Source organism: Acomys russatus, chromosome 20, assembly GCF_903995435.1.
Source record: "Acomys russatus chromosome 20, mAcoRus1.1, whole genome shotgun sequence".
In the NCBI taxonomy this organism is placed as follows: Eukaryota; Metazoa; Chordata; class Mammalia; order Rodentia; family Muridae; genus Acomys; species Acomys russatus.
In genome coordinates this window covers 63,598,623-63,615,785 of record NC_067156.1, presented here as the reverse complement: position 1 = coordinate 63,615,785, position 17,163 = coordinate 63,598,623, and the positions used below count along the sequence as shown (strand labels likewise).

The window sequence follows — 17,163 nt, the reverse complement described above, 5'->3', positions numbered from 1 at the left end:
GGCCAGCCTGGTCTACAAAGTGAGGCCAGGACAGCCAAGCTACATAGAGAAACCTGTCTCAAAAAAAACAAAAAAGAAAAGAGAGAGAGAGAGAGAGGGAAAGGGAGAGAGAGAGAGAGAGAGAGAGAGAGAGAGAGAGAGAGAGAGAGTGTGTGTGTGTTAGTAGAAAATATTTCATGTTCATGAAAACTAACTTTGCCCTAAGGTCAGGCCAGGCCTTAGAGCAATGATTTTCATTCCCATTCTGTCTTGGGGACCTCCTCCCCTAGACTCATCAAGAAAGTGCCCTGTGCTGGGCGTGCTAGAACACGCCTTTAATCCCAGCACTCAGGAGGCAGAGGCAGGTGGATCACTGTGAGTTCGAGGCCAGCCTGGTCTACAAAGTGAGTCCAAGACAGCCAAGGCTACACAGTGAAACCTTGTCTGGAAAAAAAGAAAGAAAGAAAGAAAGTTTCCTGTAGCCTGGACTTGGGTGTTCTCAGGCAAAGGTTGGTTTATAATCTTCTTTTGAACCATAAATTAATCAGAGATACTTATCAATCAATCACAAGGTACAAACTGTCCCATTTCCTAAACATTCTAGAATCAAAGGGTCCGTGTGCTTTCCCATGCTTCTGTGGTGTTAAGGTGCTACAGTACTAAAACATCTTAAAGAGAAGCCACATGATGAATTTCGGCATTTACAGTGAACTGAGGCCTAGGTTACAAATTGCCCAAAGACAAGCTGGTTATGATGGCACATGCCTGAAAATCCCAGTGCTTGGGAGACCGAAGCAGGAGAATTGCTCTAAACTCTACCCAAAACCAGACCAAACAATTTGACCAAAGTCTTAATTTGTTGTAATTTCATTTTGTTTTTTTGGGGTTTTTTTTTTTTGGTTTTTTTTTTTTTTTTTTTTGAGGCATGATCTTGTTAGCTCAGGCTGGCCTCAAACTCTGCATGGCTTTTTCATATCGGTTTTCTGTTTTGGTTTTTGGTGGTGGTGGTTGGTTGGTTTGGGAGGGGGTTGTTTTGGTTTGTTTTGTTCAACTGTCACCCCAAATTATCTTCTAAGACCAAGTTAGCCTTTACTCTTTATAAAGTTGGCAATATCTAGGCTGGAGCGACAAGTCAGTGGTTCAGAGTCTAAACTGTCCACTCAAAAAGACCAGAGTTCAGGTCCCAGCATCCACATCGGTGGCTCATACTCCTGCTGCAGGGGGTCTGAGGACTCCCGCCTCCGAGGACACCTGTAATCACATTCACCACACATGCGCATCATTTAAAACAAATCTTTTTTTAAAATTTACAAGTTCTGTTATCCTGGAGTGTTTTTTCCAAATAGTTTCACTTAAACCTGGCTAAGAGTCAGTGTAGTTTTGGCCTTTGGTGGTGGTGGTGCTGCTGCTGGGGATGGAGCCCAGAGCTTTCTGCATGCTAAGCAAAGGCACCTAACACTGGGCTACATTCCAGGCCACAGTTTATTTTTAGCTTCACGGTTTGCATTTTGCTGAGACCATCTAAAGCTCAGCGTACTTGGGGTTTTCCATACTTCAGGCCCATAACCTCGGGAAGAGGATGTCTTTATATATTCGGATTTCAGACTCAGGCGTGTATTCAATAAATGTCGGGATTTCAAAAGGAAGCTACAGGAAGTAGTCTTTGAGTACGCTTGTCAAAGTCCACTACCTTGTCTCCTCTAGCTTACTCACTTCTCATCTGGGCTGCTCCAACAAACAGCTCACATGACCTCTGAGCAGAGAGGTCAGTCAGCATCTTAGATGTGAACCACATGAACGTGACATTCAACCGACCTACACCAGCTGACTTAGTGACCCTAAATGAAAGCTCTTCCCACATAAACCGTACAGATCTGTATGACAGGTGTATCCATAATTGCCAAAGTGTTCAATAGATGAAGAGACAGGCAAAATGTGGTACATCCATACAATGAGACACTGTTCAGAGACCAGAAGAAATGAGTTATTGGACCACAGAGATGAAGAAGACTACACACACACACACACACACACACACACATACATATAGTTGAGTGTTACAGAAGACACCTGACTCTCAACCTGTGGCCTCTGCATCAGCACATACCAATACATGTACCTATAAACACTCATACACCATGCACACATGTACACAAAGTAATTATTAGTTAATTTTAAAAATGAAAACAAAAGTCCTGTAGGCAGTCTACAGCAGTGATTGTCAACCTTCCTAATGCTGCTCGCAACCCTTTAATGCAATTACTCATGTTGCGGTGGCTCCAACCATAAAATCATCTTGTTGCTATTTCCTAACTATAATTTTTCTGTTATGAATCATAATATAACTGATACACAGGATATCATGCAACCCACAGGTCTGAGAACTAGACGTTGAGGTCTAGAGCGTGGCAAAAGTTCTAAGCCCTGGCTGCCCCCTTCCAGTCTTCTCCCAGAAATTCAGCCTTGAAACATGCCAATAGACCTGGGAGATGCACGGGCTGTAAGAGGGGCTGGAAATACTCGTTTGGAGTACAGCCAGGCATTTGTGAGTCCCAAAACTTGAGCCCCTTGTCCCCAAGCATGGAAGGAAAGAAGAGGAAGAGGAAGAAGAGGGTGGGAGACTGTGAGGTAAATTTTGTTGTTTAGCTAGTAGTCTCTGCTAAATTGTTAGAACAACAATAGGAAATTGAAGCCGGGCGTGGTGGCGCACGCCTTTAATCCCAGCACTCGGGAGGCAGAGGCAGGCGGATCGCTGTGAGTTCAAAGCCAGCCTGGTCTACAAAGTGAGTCCAGGATGGCCAAGGCTACACAGAGAAACCCTGTCTCGAAAAAACAAAAAAAAAAAAAAAAAAACAATAGGAAATTGATATACTCTATTTCCCCCACTGCAATCACCAAGCTTCTTAACTATGTATCTATTTTGCTACAAGGGGTCTCATATAATAGGATACAAGCTCCTGCCTGTGATCATGCAGCACAGAAGAGATACTCTGAATAGACACTCAATAAAGGTAGAACTTTGGCCCCCATCTTGATGGGAATCATCCGAATGCTACAACACAAATACATAGACTCAGAGAAGTTGTACTACCAGCCCAAGGTGGACCAGCAATAACACAGCCATACAAAGCCAAAGCTGTGCCACCCAGAACTCCAGGATGTCAGGCAACCGATGACAGCAGGAGTACAGAAATCCAGCCCACACAGCAGCACATGCCTACAGTCCTGAGGCAGAAGGACCTGTAATTCAAGCTATCACTGGCTACACTTGGAGTTGGCCAGCCTGAACTACGGGGAAACCCTGCCTCAAAAAACACAGAGAAGCTCAGCACGGTCAGGGTTGGCACACAAGGCCGCATAGCAGAGAACATTCTAGAAACCATGAGAAGGAATGTTCTAGGTTTAAAAAAGAAAAAGCAAGGATATAGCAAATTATTTTGCTTAGAAAATTCAAATTTTGGAGTCTATTACGTAAAGCACAGGGCGTGCGTGCAGGGAAGAGGGGTAGGGGTGAGGGCAAAGAGAAGGAAGCACAGTTTAGGTCCCATTGATCCAGATGGTTTTGAATAAGAAATCTTTGGTGAACAAGCTTCCTCCCCACTGGGCACAACAAGCAAATGACTCTTTATGACACTTTTGTTCTTCATGACTGGCAAGGGTGGGTGCCATTCCTGGTCCTCTGCCACCAGCTGGACATCTTGCCACACTTTTGTATTTCCTTTTTCTTAGTGGCAAAGCCTTGCTATGCACCTCAGCCTGGCTGTCAACCCATGCTGTCCTGACTCAGCTGGAGTTACAGACATGTGACACACCCCAGCTGCACTTGACTGCTTATCCGCAGGTTCTCCCAAGATATTTTTGTTGAGACAAGTAATACCGAAATGTACACCCTTGCCAGCGTGGAGTTTTTCTAAAGCATACAGCCAAATCCTTTCCTAAACACACACAACAGCGATTCCCTTGCCACAGCCAATGACCAACACCTTCTCCCACAGGTGCGGCTGACGATGAGGTAGGTGTCTTCCATCCGAGGTAGTTACAATTTTCACCTACCAATCCCCAGGTTCTGGGGGTGGGGGAGGTGTCTTTGGGAAAGGATCTGGCTGTGCATTGATTTACTTTGTTGCTTTCTTTATTACATTTATTCATGGAAGGTGGTACACTGTGCCACAGCCTGTGTGCAGAGAGCTGAGGAAGACTTGCTAGAGTCAGTTGTCTCCTTCCACCACATGGCTCCTGGAGACTGAACTCAGTTCCCCAGGCTGGTCAGCAAGGGCCTTATTTGCTGAGTCATCTGCCCCTATTTTGGTTTTTCTGAGACAGAGTTTCAACTCTCACTGAGGGCGACCTGGACTCACTGTGTAGCCCAGGTTCGCTCTGAACTCAAACTGCCTCTTTCCTCAACCTCTGGAGTGTAGGGCTTGCAGGCGTAAGCCTGTCCCACCACTTCTGTTTTAATTTGAATTTTTAAATTTGAATTTTATGAGTGAGGTCAGACATTTTTTCATGTTTTTACAATGCACTCCCACTCTCTTTTGTGAATGAGGGAGATAACTTTTAATTAGGATAAGGAAGTAGGTGGGGAGATGAGATGCACTTCTCCAAGGTAATGCGCAACATCCTTATGCTACACGTGCCTGCCCTAAGGACCGGACTCACCCAGCTTCTACACCAGCCCGGCACACATGCACCACCTCCACCTTCTCTCAGACGACTCTGATTGGTGGAGGCATGTGCCAGTCAGACAGTGTCGTTGCTATTGCTTTAATTTTGACATGTGTTCATCATGAGCTACTTTCTGTGTTAACACGTAAGTACCCATGGGCAGCTTGGTCTTCATGTGGGTCCCCTAATAAGGGGAGCGCTCTGTCTCTGACAAAGATTCTGTTACATGCTTTTCTGTTGCATGCCTTGCCAGGTCGCAGAGGAAGAGGATGCATTCAGTCCTCATGTGACTTGATGTGCTGGGGTAGGTTGGTGGGAGAGGGGGTCTCCCCTTTTCTGAGAGGTATGGGAGGGAAGATAGAGGGAAGAGGGAGGGAGGGTGGGAGGGTGGAGTCAGGAAGAAAGGAGGGAGGAGGCTACAATTGGGATGTAGAGTGAATAAATGAATTTTTTAAAAAAGATTTATTTATAGGCCGGGTGGTGGTGGCGCACGCCTTTAATCCCAGCACTCAGGAGGCAAAGGCAGGCAGATTGCTGCGAGTTCGAGGCCAGCCTGGTCTACAAAGTGAATTCAGGACAGCCAAGGCTACACAGAGAAACCCTGTCTTGAAAAACCAAAAAAAAAAAAAAAAAAAAAAAAGATTTATTTATTTATTATGTATACAGTGTTCTGCCTGCATGTACATATGCAGACCAGAAGAGGGCACCAGACCTCATCATAGATGGTTGTGAGCCACCATGTGGTTGCTGGGAATTGAACTCAGGACCTCTGGAAGAGCAGCCAGTGCTCTCAACCTCTGAGCCATCTCTCCAGCCCGAATAAATAAATTTTTAAATTATTTATATATTTATTTATAAAAATAGAATTATTTATAATGCTTTTTTGCACCTCTTTAAACTTTATAACAATCCCAGCTCCTCTAACCCTAGTCCTGGCCCTGCTTTTTCCCTCCTATACAAAAGACTGCTCTTTCCATAGGGCAGTGGAAGATCGCTAAATAACATCAAACTGCACATGGTGGCCTTGAGAGCAATCTGGCTACAACATCTGTTGTGCCATTGATCTCCAGGACTGATTCAGTTTATCCAGCTGACTAGGAAGCCTTCCCCCTTCTTCCTCCCTCACCACTCTGGGTGCCTCTCCTGAAGATGCACCTTCAAGGGAAGAGGCGACCTTCCGCAGGGGGAGAACCAGCCTTCAGTCAGGGCATTCAGTCTGCTTTCCTCCACTAGAACCCCCACTGAGCTCTTAAGGTGCACATGACTTCACCACGACATTTCTTAGGGTTTTGGTTTTTTGGTTTTGTTTGTTTGTTTGTTTGTTTGTTTTAACTTACAGTATATTTGATTTTTCTGCAATGAATACCTTGGTGTAAAAAAAGAAAAGAAAAGAAAAATGTCCATAACATCAAAAACCAGAAAGGCTAGAAGGTTCAAAGGTCTGGTTTTATAATATGCCATTTCTTACCATAATATTAAATATATGTCCTCAAACTCTCACCTTGAGCCAGGTGTAGCGGAACACACATATAATTCTAGCACTTGGGAGGCTGCGGCAAGAGAACCGCAAGTTCTAGAACACAGCCCCTGAGGTGACTCTACAGGTAAAGGTGCCTGCAGTCAAGCCTAGGGTCCTGAGTTTGGTCCCCAGACCCACATGATGGAAAAAGATTAGGAACTAAGTTTTATTTGTTCTAATAATTCCTTAAATTTTAAAAGTGGTTCTCTTTCCTTCATCATCTCAATTTTTTTCATTGCTTTAACTCAAAGACATTATACTGTTGCCACCCACCTCAATGCACAGAGTAAACACATTAGCATTTGGGTCCACTAGGGTACCACTGGGCCCGTAGACCTCGTGTCTTTACAATACAACAGAAAGCTCAGTCCCAGAGTAGCTTACAGAACAGCTTTAGGCAATCACTCACACCGTGAGTGAAATAGTTCAGAGTCTTCAAGTGACCCCTGACAGGTGAGCTATCACTGTGCTTGACAAACGGCCTTGCTTTCCCACGGTGCTGTTCTCTCCGAATAAGTCCCTCCTGAGTGGTGGCCGTCTTGACAAACCCAGATTATCTCAGGCTTCCAGCTTCATCTGAAACCTCACCCACAGGACTCACTTCCTGGCCCGAAGAAGGCAGATAGGCTTCCTGCTGGGACGCTCCAGGATGGTTTCTGCAGGGAGGAGCAAGAGGGAGGAGTGCAGCTACTCATATACCCTTGATGGGAGACCTCTTCTATTCCAGGAAATCATCCTCCTCAACTGACCACTTTCAGCTGAGATGCACAGGGAGCAGTGAAGGAGGAAGAGGACACCCACCTAGCCAGCCAGATCAGCCAAATCAACCCGGGTGATCAATGGGGTGACAGAGGTTGCAGCCAGATCGCCCTCATATCCTACTAAGTGTTCTGAATCTGCAGCTCATCTGTTCCTTTTGGCTTAGTGCTGACAGGTCCAGTGAGATGGCTCCATAGGTAAAGTGCTCCCCTACGAGCCTGATGGCTTGAATTCCCAGTAGAAGGAGAGAGCACACTCCACAAAGTTGTCCTGTGGCTTCTAAGCACACATGCCTGCACTCATACACACACTCAGACACAGACGCACAAAAGAAGAAGGAGGAGGAGGAGGAAGAGGAGGAGGAGGAGAAGAAGAAGAAGAAGAAGAAGAAGAAGAAGAAGAAGAAGAAGAAGAAGAAGAAGGAGAAGGAGAAGGAGAAAAAGAAGAAGAAGAAACAACAACAACCATGGCACAGAGGTCCCCTGTTCCATCAAGGTCCACTGTCCTATGGGCAGGAATCAGATGGGAATCCTACCTGAAAAGGCAGCCTTGACAGAACAGGACAGATGGACAGGAAAGCCTGAGCTGGGGCCAGACAGCACATAGAACTGGCTTACAAAGCCCAGACCTAGCCACCTACAAATGACTGTCAAAGGCCTCATAGACAAACTCCTTCTCAAGCCCCAAACTTGGGTCACATAGGGCAAGACCTGCTGTGTTTGCTAAGTGGGAATAACCTCCCAGCCAGTTCCCAGAGGTGAGGCCACCAATGCTTTCAGCAGTAAAGGGACTTAAGCCCCTGCATTGCTGGGCTTTGAGGCCACTGAGGAACTGTCACTTCCAAAACCTGCTTTTTAGATAGTATAGTGGTCATCTCTGTCCCTGGGGAACATGTTTTAAGACCTCCAGTTGGTACTGAAAAAAACCCACCACAGATGGTAATAAACTGTATATATACTGCTTTCTTCCTATCCATACATGTATAGCTGTGATAAAGTTTCATTTATAAATTAGGCACAGAGGGCTGGAGAGATGGCTTACAAGCAAAAATATAAATTAGGCAAAGGCGTCAGGCATGGTGGTACACACATTTAATCCCAGCACTAGAGAGACAGAAGCAGGTGGATGCCTGAGTTTGAGGACAGCCTGGTCTTTAGAGCGAGTTCTAAGACAGCCAGGGCTGTACAAAGAAACCCTGTCTCACAAAGCAGATAGATAGATAGATAGATAGACAGACAGACAGACAGACAGACAGATAGATAGGTGGGCAGATGGATAGTAAGATAGATAGGGCATGGGAAGAGAGCAACAACTAAGAATAATATAGAAAAGTCTTCTAGAGATACAGCTCAGTGGTAGAATGTTTGCCTTGCATACACATGGCCCTGGGTTGTGTCCCTAGCACTCGAGGCGCGGTGGAAAAGTAACTGGACATGTTGGCATATGCCTACAATCCCATTACTTGGGAGGCTGACACAGGAGAGTCTTGAGTTCAAGGCCAGCCTGGGGTACATAGTGAGTTTGAGGACAACTCTGGCTATATAGCAAGATCCTATCTCCAAAATAGCAAAAATATAATAATTATAGTAATATATACTGAGGAGCCAGGTGTGGTGGCATATGCCTTTGATCCCAGTACCCAGGGAGGCAGAGATGGGTGGATTGCTGTGAGTTTGAGGCCAGCCTAGTCTATGAAGAGAATCCAGACAGCCAAGTCTACACAGGGAAACCCTGTCTTGAAAAAACAAAAAACAAAAAAGCCGGGCATGGTAGTGCATGCCTTTAATCCCAGCACTCGGGAGACAGAGACTGGCAGATGGTTGTGAGTTTGAGTCCAGCCTGGTCGACAAAGTGATTCCAGGACAGCCAAGGCTACACAAAGATACCCTGTCTTGAAAAACTAAAAAAACAAAAAACAAAAACAAAAAACTAAATGAGGGGCTTAAGAGATGGCACAGTGGATCAGAGTTGATACTGCTGGGGTTTCTGTTTGTTTGGTTGGTTGGTTGGTTTGGTTTTTGGTTTCTTTTTTTTTTCTGTTTTTGTTTTTGTTTTCAAGACAGGGTTTCTCTGTGTAGCCTTGGCTGTCCTAGACTTGCTTTGTAGACCAGGCTGGCCTCAAACTCAAAGAGATCTGCCTGCCTCTGCCTCCCCTTAAGTGCTGGCAATTCAAACGTGCGCCATCACACCCATGAATACTGCCCTTATAGAGAGCCTGCTTTGGTCCCTGGCACCCTTGTGGGACAGCTTATAGCTGCCTATAAAACCAGTTCCAGGGGGATCAGCAGATGCCTCCGGCCTCTGAATGTATCTGTGAATGTACCAGTGGCAAAGAGGATCAGGATTCAGTTCCCAGCACTCACACTGCACCTAGCAACCATAGACAGCCCAGTTCCCAAGGATCCAACAGGCTCCTCTGGCCTCCTCGGGCACTGCACACACAGTATGTACAGACACACATGCAGGCAAAACACCCACTGGACACTCTGGTGCATATTTACAGACCCAGCTGCTCAGGGGACTGAAGGAGAGGTGTCTCTTGACACCAAGAGTTTGAGACCAAGCAGGACAACACAGCTAAATTCCACCTGAGGGAGGGCAATGGAAGGGGAAGGAGGAGGAGAGGCTGAGGTGTGGCGGGAGGGGAGGTGGCAGTAACTACCACCAGAAATTGTTAAGAGTTTTAAGTATGGAAGGACTGTGGGGTTAAATTGGGCATATATGAGAAAAATACTATTTTAAGTCATAAGGAAGTATTTTTCAAAAGCATGTGTTTTTGTTACTGTCTTTTTTTTTTTTTTTTTTTTTTAAGTATTTGCTTTTAGCAGGCAAAACCCTCTCTGCTTTTGCATGTATTCAGATTCTGTCTTACCAGTTTCTTAAGTTTTGTTGTTGGGTTTTTTCCTTCTCCTAAAAGATAGGTCCCATACCATACTTACTATAAGGATTTTTTTTTTTTTTTTGGTTTTTCAAGAAAAAAATAAGGAATTTTGACAAGAATTTTAAAGATCATTCTTTTAGTCTGGGCATGGTGACGCACACCTTTAATCCCAGCACTCAGAGGCAGAGGCAGGCAGATTGCTGTGAGTTTGAGGTCAGCCTGGTCTACAAAGAGAGTTCCAGAACTCTGTAGCCAGGGCTACAGAGAGAAAACCTGTCTCAACAAAACAAAACAAACAAACAAAAAGATCATTTTCCTAGCTGCTCTGGAAAAAACTGAAGCAGAGAGCAGAAGCTTGTCACTGACTTCCCTGGCCTTTGCTTTAAGCCACACAGAACGGACGAGCTCTCTCAGTTCAACAGTTAAGAGCCCTGTTGCCCTTGCAGAGGCTCCCAGCATCCACATGGCACTCACAACCACCTGTAACTGCAGTTCCGGGGCTTCCACCACCCTCTTGTGACCTCGGAGGGGACCATGCTCTAGCATGCACGTGACACATATACACATAGGCAAGCTGTCCAAACATGGTCAAAAGAATGACGCAGGGTGAACAATGCCTCGGGGGAACTGTGAGGAAGGTTCCAGGGGACAAGACTTTTTACCTCAGGAGCCTTTGCTTTCCAGGATTGTTCTTGGCCCTGATTTCATGCCTCCTGTGACAGACAATTACAGTCAGAGTCTAAGGCATATTCATTCTTGTCGGATGTCAGCATATAGCTAGAGAGTCTGATCTGGTCAGTGAGCCCTGAATCTGGCTATGGCCTTCTGCCTGACTTTCATGCTTTCCCAGGTATAACATATAGTATGTGTCAGGCAACTGTGTTTAAACAGTTCTGGGAAAGGACTGCCCTGTTAATACTTAGTGTGTGCATCTGGCCTTTATGTACATGTTTTGCTGATGATGTTTTTCTGAACTCAGACAGCCCTCCTTGGATCATTGTTTCTTTGTTTCATTCATTAAAGTGCACTGAAACTGAAGTAAGGCTGTTGCAGCTCCAGACTGTAGTCAGCCCCATTCTCTCAGGTTTTCAGATCGCAGGTCCGACAGACGAAATCTGTACAGTTCAGCTAAAAAGTGGACCCAGGAGCCAGGTGCGGAGGCCAACCTGGTCTACAAAGAGAGTTCCAGGACAGCCAGGGCTATTACATAGAGAAATCCTGTCTCAAACAAACAAAAAACCCAACAAACTTTTTAAAAAATGTTTTTTGTTTTTTGATTTCTTTTTTAGAGCTGGTGCACTCCTGTAATTGTAGTATACAGGAAGCCAAGGCAGGATTGTAATTTGAGATTCTAGCTCAAAAACAACAACAGCAAATTAGAGAAATATCCTAAATGTTGTGCAAAATACCGTGTGGAGTCAGTACGCAGTGAGTGGTATAGCTTTAAAAAAAAAAAAAAAAAAAAAGGAAGGAAGGAAGGAAAGAAAGACCGACTTCCATGTGGTTCCAAAGCACATGGTATTGAGAAAAGCCTTGAGCAAGCTGGACCCTGTGTGGGCCCTACACTAGGGCCCAAGGTTTGGAGCAGAGGAACAGCTATGGTTGACAGCTGCCTAACGAGCTACTTAGGAGATCCCCAAACCCTCCTCTGGACAATCTCCAGGTTGAGTGAGAGGTTCTGCCCACGGCAAGTGCAGGGTGCTGCCAGCAACTGGGAAGCTAATCTGGACCCAGAGCTTTGGGCCTAGGAAAGTCATCCGGGCACAGGCTGGACCTCATGCCCAAATCAGGCTCCTGGAAATCTCCCCACCCCCACCCACAGCGGTGGAAGGACATCGCTTCCATCTGTCTCTCCTGGAACTGGTTCTACAATCGCCTGTGCGTGCCCACAGCTGAAAGACACTTTTGTCTGAGTACACCCACGTCTGAAGAGCACCATCTCTCATCTATGCTGGGGACCTTTCCCCCACTGAAGCTCAACCACTGTTCCAAAGCACTGGAAACCACATCACTGATTGTCTCATTCTGCTGAGAGACCATCAAAGATAACCAAGATAAGCCACACACACTACCTAACCAACTGGCCACGGGAAGTCACAAACATGGAAAAGTGTGTGCACGGACAGTAAGGCAAACGTCATCAGGGCTTTTGTTATGTTTCTCGGATCTCATTCTGTAGCACAAACGGGTCCACAATTCATAATATAGTCTATTCATGACCTGATGTTCAAAGTAATCCTCCTGCCTCAGCTTCCTAACTGCTGAGATTATAGGCATGAGCCACCATAGCTGACCTCCTGTTTTTAAAAGTATTAACTTAAGAGTAGTTGCTCCTCTTGAACAGGAGCCAAGTTCAGTTCCCAGCTTGCACAACCATCCATAATTCCAGCTCCAGGGGATCCAACACCCTCTTCCCAGCTCCCAGGGAGTTGCATGCACATGGTGCTTAGACATACATGCAGGGAGAACACTCATACACATGAAATAAATCTTAAAATATACTTTTGAAGGGGCTGGAGAGATTGCTCAGTGGTTAAGCACTGTCTGCTCTTCCAAAGGACCCGGGTTCAATTCCCAGCACCCACACTGCAGCACACACCTGTCTGTAACTCCAGTTCCAGGAGACCTGACAGCCTCGCACCAATATACAAAAAATAAAATAAATTAAATCATTTAACTATGTATATATATACTTTTTGAAATACTATTTCCTTGCAAAGCATATCCACCAAAAGTTTCCCTTATTTAGTTAGTTATTTATTTTGTATTTTACATTTATTTTATTGGGAGGGCATGAGGGCTTGCCACAGTACACATGTGGAAAATAGAGGACAAATTGTAAGAGTTGGTTCTCCGCTCCCACCATAAGTATTCCAGGCATCAAACTCAGGTCTTCAGGCTCGAAGACAAGTGCCATGACCCACTGCGCTATCTCACTAGCTCAAAGGGCCCCTTTAAATAAATGTTTTCATAGTACATCAAATAAGATTTGTTATAGAATGTGTTGGCTAAATTTTCAGGCACAGTACTTAATTTGATCATGAGCCTCTCAACTTCAGCATGTTCCTCCCTGAAACCTGTGATGGCTGGTTATCTCCTCTGGTCCCTACTTCTTTCTCTGTTCCCTTCCTCCCGCGCAAATGCAGGCATCCATTCAGTGCTATATCCTGTTCCTTCTCCTCCTCTTCTTCCTCCTCCTCTTCCTCCTCCTTCTCTTTTTTGCCCCAGTTTTTTGAAACAGGGTTTCTCAGTGTAGCCTGGCTGTCTACTCACTGTAGACCAGCCTGGCCTCGAACTCACAGAAATCCGCCTGCCTCTGTCTCCCAAGGGCTGGGATTAAAGGCATGTGTCATTATGCCCAGCTAGTGCTTCTTTTCTTTTCTTTTTTTTTTTTTTTTTTTTTTTTGGTTTTTCAAGACAGGGTTTCTCTGTGTAGCCTTGGCCATCCTGGACTCACTTTGTAGACCAGGCTGGCCTCGAACTCACAGCGATCCGCCTGCCTCTGCCTCCCAAGTGCTGGGATTAAAGGCGTGCGCCACCACGCCCGGCTCTTTAATTTTTTTAAAGTTTGTTTTTTTGATTTGTTTTTTAAAGATTTGTTTATTTTCTGCTTGCATGTAACACCTGTAGGCCAGAAGAGGGCACCAGATCTCATTATAGATGGTTGGGAGCCACCATGTGGTTGCTGGGAACTGAACTCAGGACCTTTGGAAGAGCAGCCATTGCTCTTAACTTCTAAGCTATCTTGACAGGCTCCCTTTCCCCCCAGTGCTTCATCTTAGACTTGCCTCTTCATCCTTCCTCCTAAGTGCCCCTAACTTCCTTTGTCACCTGTGCAGATAGTAACAACAGCTAACAAGCACAGGTGCCAATCACTGTGCTCATCTCTGTCTGTCTCTGTGTGTGTGTACGTGCGCGCGCGCATGCGCGCGCGCATGTTGATTTTTTTTGATACAAGGTTTCCCTAAATCATCTTTTTTTGTCAACTCTCTAATTTAATCTCACAAGAGTCTTAAGGAAGGGTGTCTCCATTATTACGCATAAAACAAACAAACAAAAACAAAAAAAGACAAAAACCAGAAGTCTGAGGGGCTTAAGCAACCTGCACAAAGTCGCCAAGCCAGTGAAGGCCAGTTCACCCCCAAGTCCCTGCTAATAGGAGATGACACTCTTGTATTTCATGCTGTTCCACTGCAGTCTCCCCAGGACACCCTTTCCAAAGGAACAGAACCATCCCCACCAGCCAGTAGATGTTGGCCAGCAGACAGCAGAGTTCTGACATGTTTGTAGTGGTGAAGATATTAGAATAATCCCAAACCCTGCTACCTGACACCCTTTCCTTTCCCCCTGGCAAACGCTCCTCTAACAGGAAATCCTCACGTTCATCCACCTAGCCTTGGAGATTCAGGGTGAGGCCTGAGGCAGAGGGGGGCTTTGTACTTAACAAGTCTCTACAGGTGTGACACCTGACTAAATGTTGACTGTCACTTCTCCCTCCTCCTTCTGCCTCCACAAACCAGTTCCCCCTGCTGACTTCCTTTTTTCAGGACATCCCCCACTTCACTCTCCGGTTCCCCTTCTCAGAAGCTAGCTGGAGGCCCCTCTCCTTCCCCTGCTGCTGACCCTTCAGCTGGCTGCGGTGGCCTGTAACTGTCTCTTATCTCTGTGGTTTCTATATCTGCCTCCTCTCCCTCCCTCTCCACGGTCTCCACCTGGGAACAGGCTTCCGTGGAACAGGTCCCTTGGCACCGGCTAACTATTCCCCATTCCAAGGCTGGAAACACCCCCCCCCATATAGTCTTCATTTTGATTTTTGAGACAAAGTCCAGCTGTGTAGCCCAAGCTGGCTTGAACTCCCAATCCTCCCGCCTCAGGCTTGAATTAATAGACATGTGCTGTCACAGCCAGCCCTCCTCTGTATTCTTGAGGTCAAGCACCTAAGGCCAAAACCTTCCCTCTACTTCCCATCCCCAGGAGATATCTATGATGCAGCAAAGCCTGCAACAGGTCTAACCCCAGCGAGAGCCACATCTACTGAAGCCCTTTACACAGAGAAATTATTTCATACAAGTTTATTAAACCCAGGAAACCAGTGCCTGCTTATGCTTTCCAGGATTTCTGCTTCATTGTCACAACGCTCTCATCCACAAAACAAAGCCACGGGTACAAGCATCAACTCCGCCAAATGGCTCTCCCCCTACTTCCTAAAAGCACAGTTCCCTGCTTCTCTAACACCTCCCTCCGCCCCCTTTCTCCTAGGTGCTGATGCCCCAGGCTTATCTCCCTGGGCCTGGGTATCCACAACCCGGGCACAGTAGCTGGTGCTGAGGACCCAGCTGATGGTAAACTCTTGCCTGTCTTCTAAGAACTCCTAGCCCAGCTGAAGGAGAAAGGAAGGTGACAGGTAACAGTCAAAGGATAGCCCAGCATCTCCCATACCCAGCAGCCGTGGGAAAGGGCGCTGCAGACTTTACTCTGGGGCATGCTCACTCCATGCCACGCTCTTGGAGACACTTGGGTGAGCAGTGTGCTTAGTTACTGCAGAGCCCTGGGCCACTACTCGTCAACTCCAGGGCCTTGAGAACGTTGCCTAACCTCCCTGTCAGTTTCCTCATCAGTAAAATACTGTGGTGAGTCAGTTCCCTCCGAGGGTAACTGGGAGGTTTAATGGAGTAATGTGTGTAAAGCCTAACAATCCACACAGTAAACAATCCAGTCTTTCTCATTATTTGAATCAAGCTACTCCTGGAACTATAGAGATGAACAGTACCTTTGCAAGCAGTTACTGGGATGTCAGGTAACTTTTTTTGTTTGTTTGGCTGGTTGGTTTGGTTTGTTTCTCGGTGTGTAGCCCTCGCTGTCCTGGAACTAGTGCTGGACCAGGCCAGCCTCCATCTCACAGCGATCCGATGGCCTCTGCCTCCCGGGTGCTGGGATTACAGGCAAACACTTTTTAAAGTAGACCAGAAACTCAACTAAGACGCCATTCTACTCCTCTCCTTGTGACCATTCCCGACAGAGTGTATACACAGGGCAGCTGGGAGCTGTCGATGGCATTTTAGAATGATGGCACAGCCTCCCCAGCGCTGGGATTTCAGGTATGAACCATCACTGGTTGGTTGGTTTTAGGAGAGTTACGGGGTGGGGTACAAAACCCTGGCTCTTACTGCTGGGTGCTAACACCGATGGAGAAGGCCCCTGGATCCTTAACTGAATCCAGGCTAATGTATCAAGAGTCAAAGGGCAACATCTTTTCCTTGACATTTGACTAAGCTGGCTCCAGGACCAGACATGCTGCAGGCACGCCCAGGACGGTGCGGACATAGCCAAAAAATAACTATTCTGCTATGAGCTGCATACAGTTCTGTCCGTTTTCCCCACAGTATAAAACGTATGATGATTTCCCAGGCCTCCTAAGAGCACCAAGTGTAAGGTTACTTAATAACCCTCTGTGTAATGCTACCCCAACCTTTTGCCTTAGAGTCAGTGGCCCAGAAGGATCTCAAAACCATTACAAGCACAGTGCGCTCTGTCACTGGGGTCACAGCAAGAGAGTTCTGTGGTAGGTGGCGGAGGCTCGGAAGCTAACCTGGGAACAAGGAGGGTCCTAGAAAAAACGCTGAGCCCCTCGGTAGCTGTGGGTCAGCTCTCGGGTGGACAACTTCTCGCCCTGTCTTAAAATGAAAGTCCTTCCTCCATGAAGGGGGGAATGGACCCATGGAGGGCAGATAGCTGGCGGGTAACGGGAATGAGAAAAGAATGTCTAAGTAAAGGGAAAAGAAGACCTAGGACCTGCACCGCGAAGATGCCACCAGCTCTTGGGTCTCACACGCGCGCGCTGGCCTTCCTGGGGTGCTCTGTGGCTGGGAGGGAAACCAGAAAGCGGAGCTGCCAGGCAGGGCAATGCTCGGGCCAAGAACCCCACAGTGATTGCTCATACGCCCCATCCGGTTCTCCCAAGTCTGTGGGACTCAGCTTCGGGCACCCGCAGGGCCGACACGCTCCTCCTTTTGAGGCTTCAGATTTCCAGCCTGAGGACGAGGGATGACGTCAGGTCCCAGGTGTTCAGGGGAGTGCGCGCTCCTGGCGCGGCGCGATCCCGGGAGCGGACTTTCAGGGCAGAGGCACAGCCCCAGGGCTCGCTCCCGCGTGCGCTCCCCGCCGCCCTGAGCCGCGCAGACTTACCCAGAAGTTTCCCTTGAACAGCGAGCCCGTCATGCTGGCGCGGAGGGCTGGGCGCGGAGAGCGGAGGACAGCAGGAGACTAGCCGGATCGCGCCGAGAGCTCTGACCCACCGCCAGGGACAAGGTCCGGCGCAACTTCGGAGTTCCACAATCGCTCCGGGAGGCCGCCCCGGGTC

General features: G+C 47.0%; 1 protein-coding gene across 1 annotated transcript in view; it reads right to left on the bottom strand.

Annotated features, from left to right (window-relative positions):
- Pstpip2 (proline-serine-threonine phosphatase interacting protein 2) overlaps positions 1–17,163 on the bottom strand; it is a 78,725-nt gene extending 61,562 nt beyond the window's left edge. Inside the window, exon 1 of the mRNA XM_051163705.1 lies at positions 16,989–17,163. Within this exon, the coding sequence (XP_051019662.1) occupies positions 16,989–17,021 (33 nt within the window). The 5' untranslated portion in view covers positions 17,022–17,163. The remainder of the gene's footprint in view (positions 1–16,988) is intronic.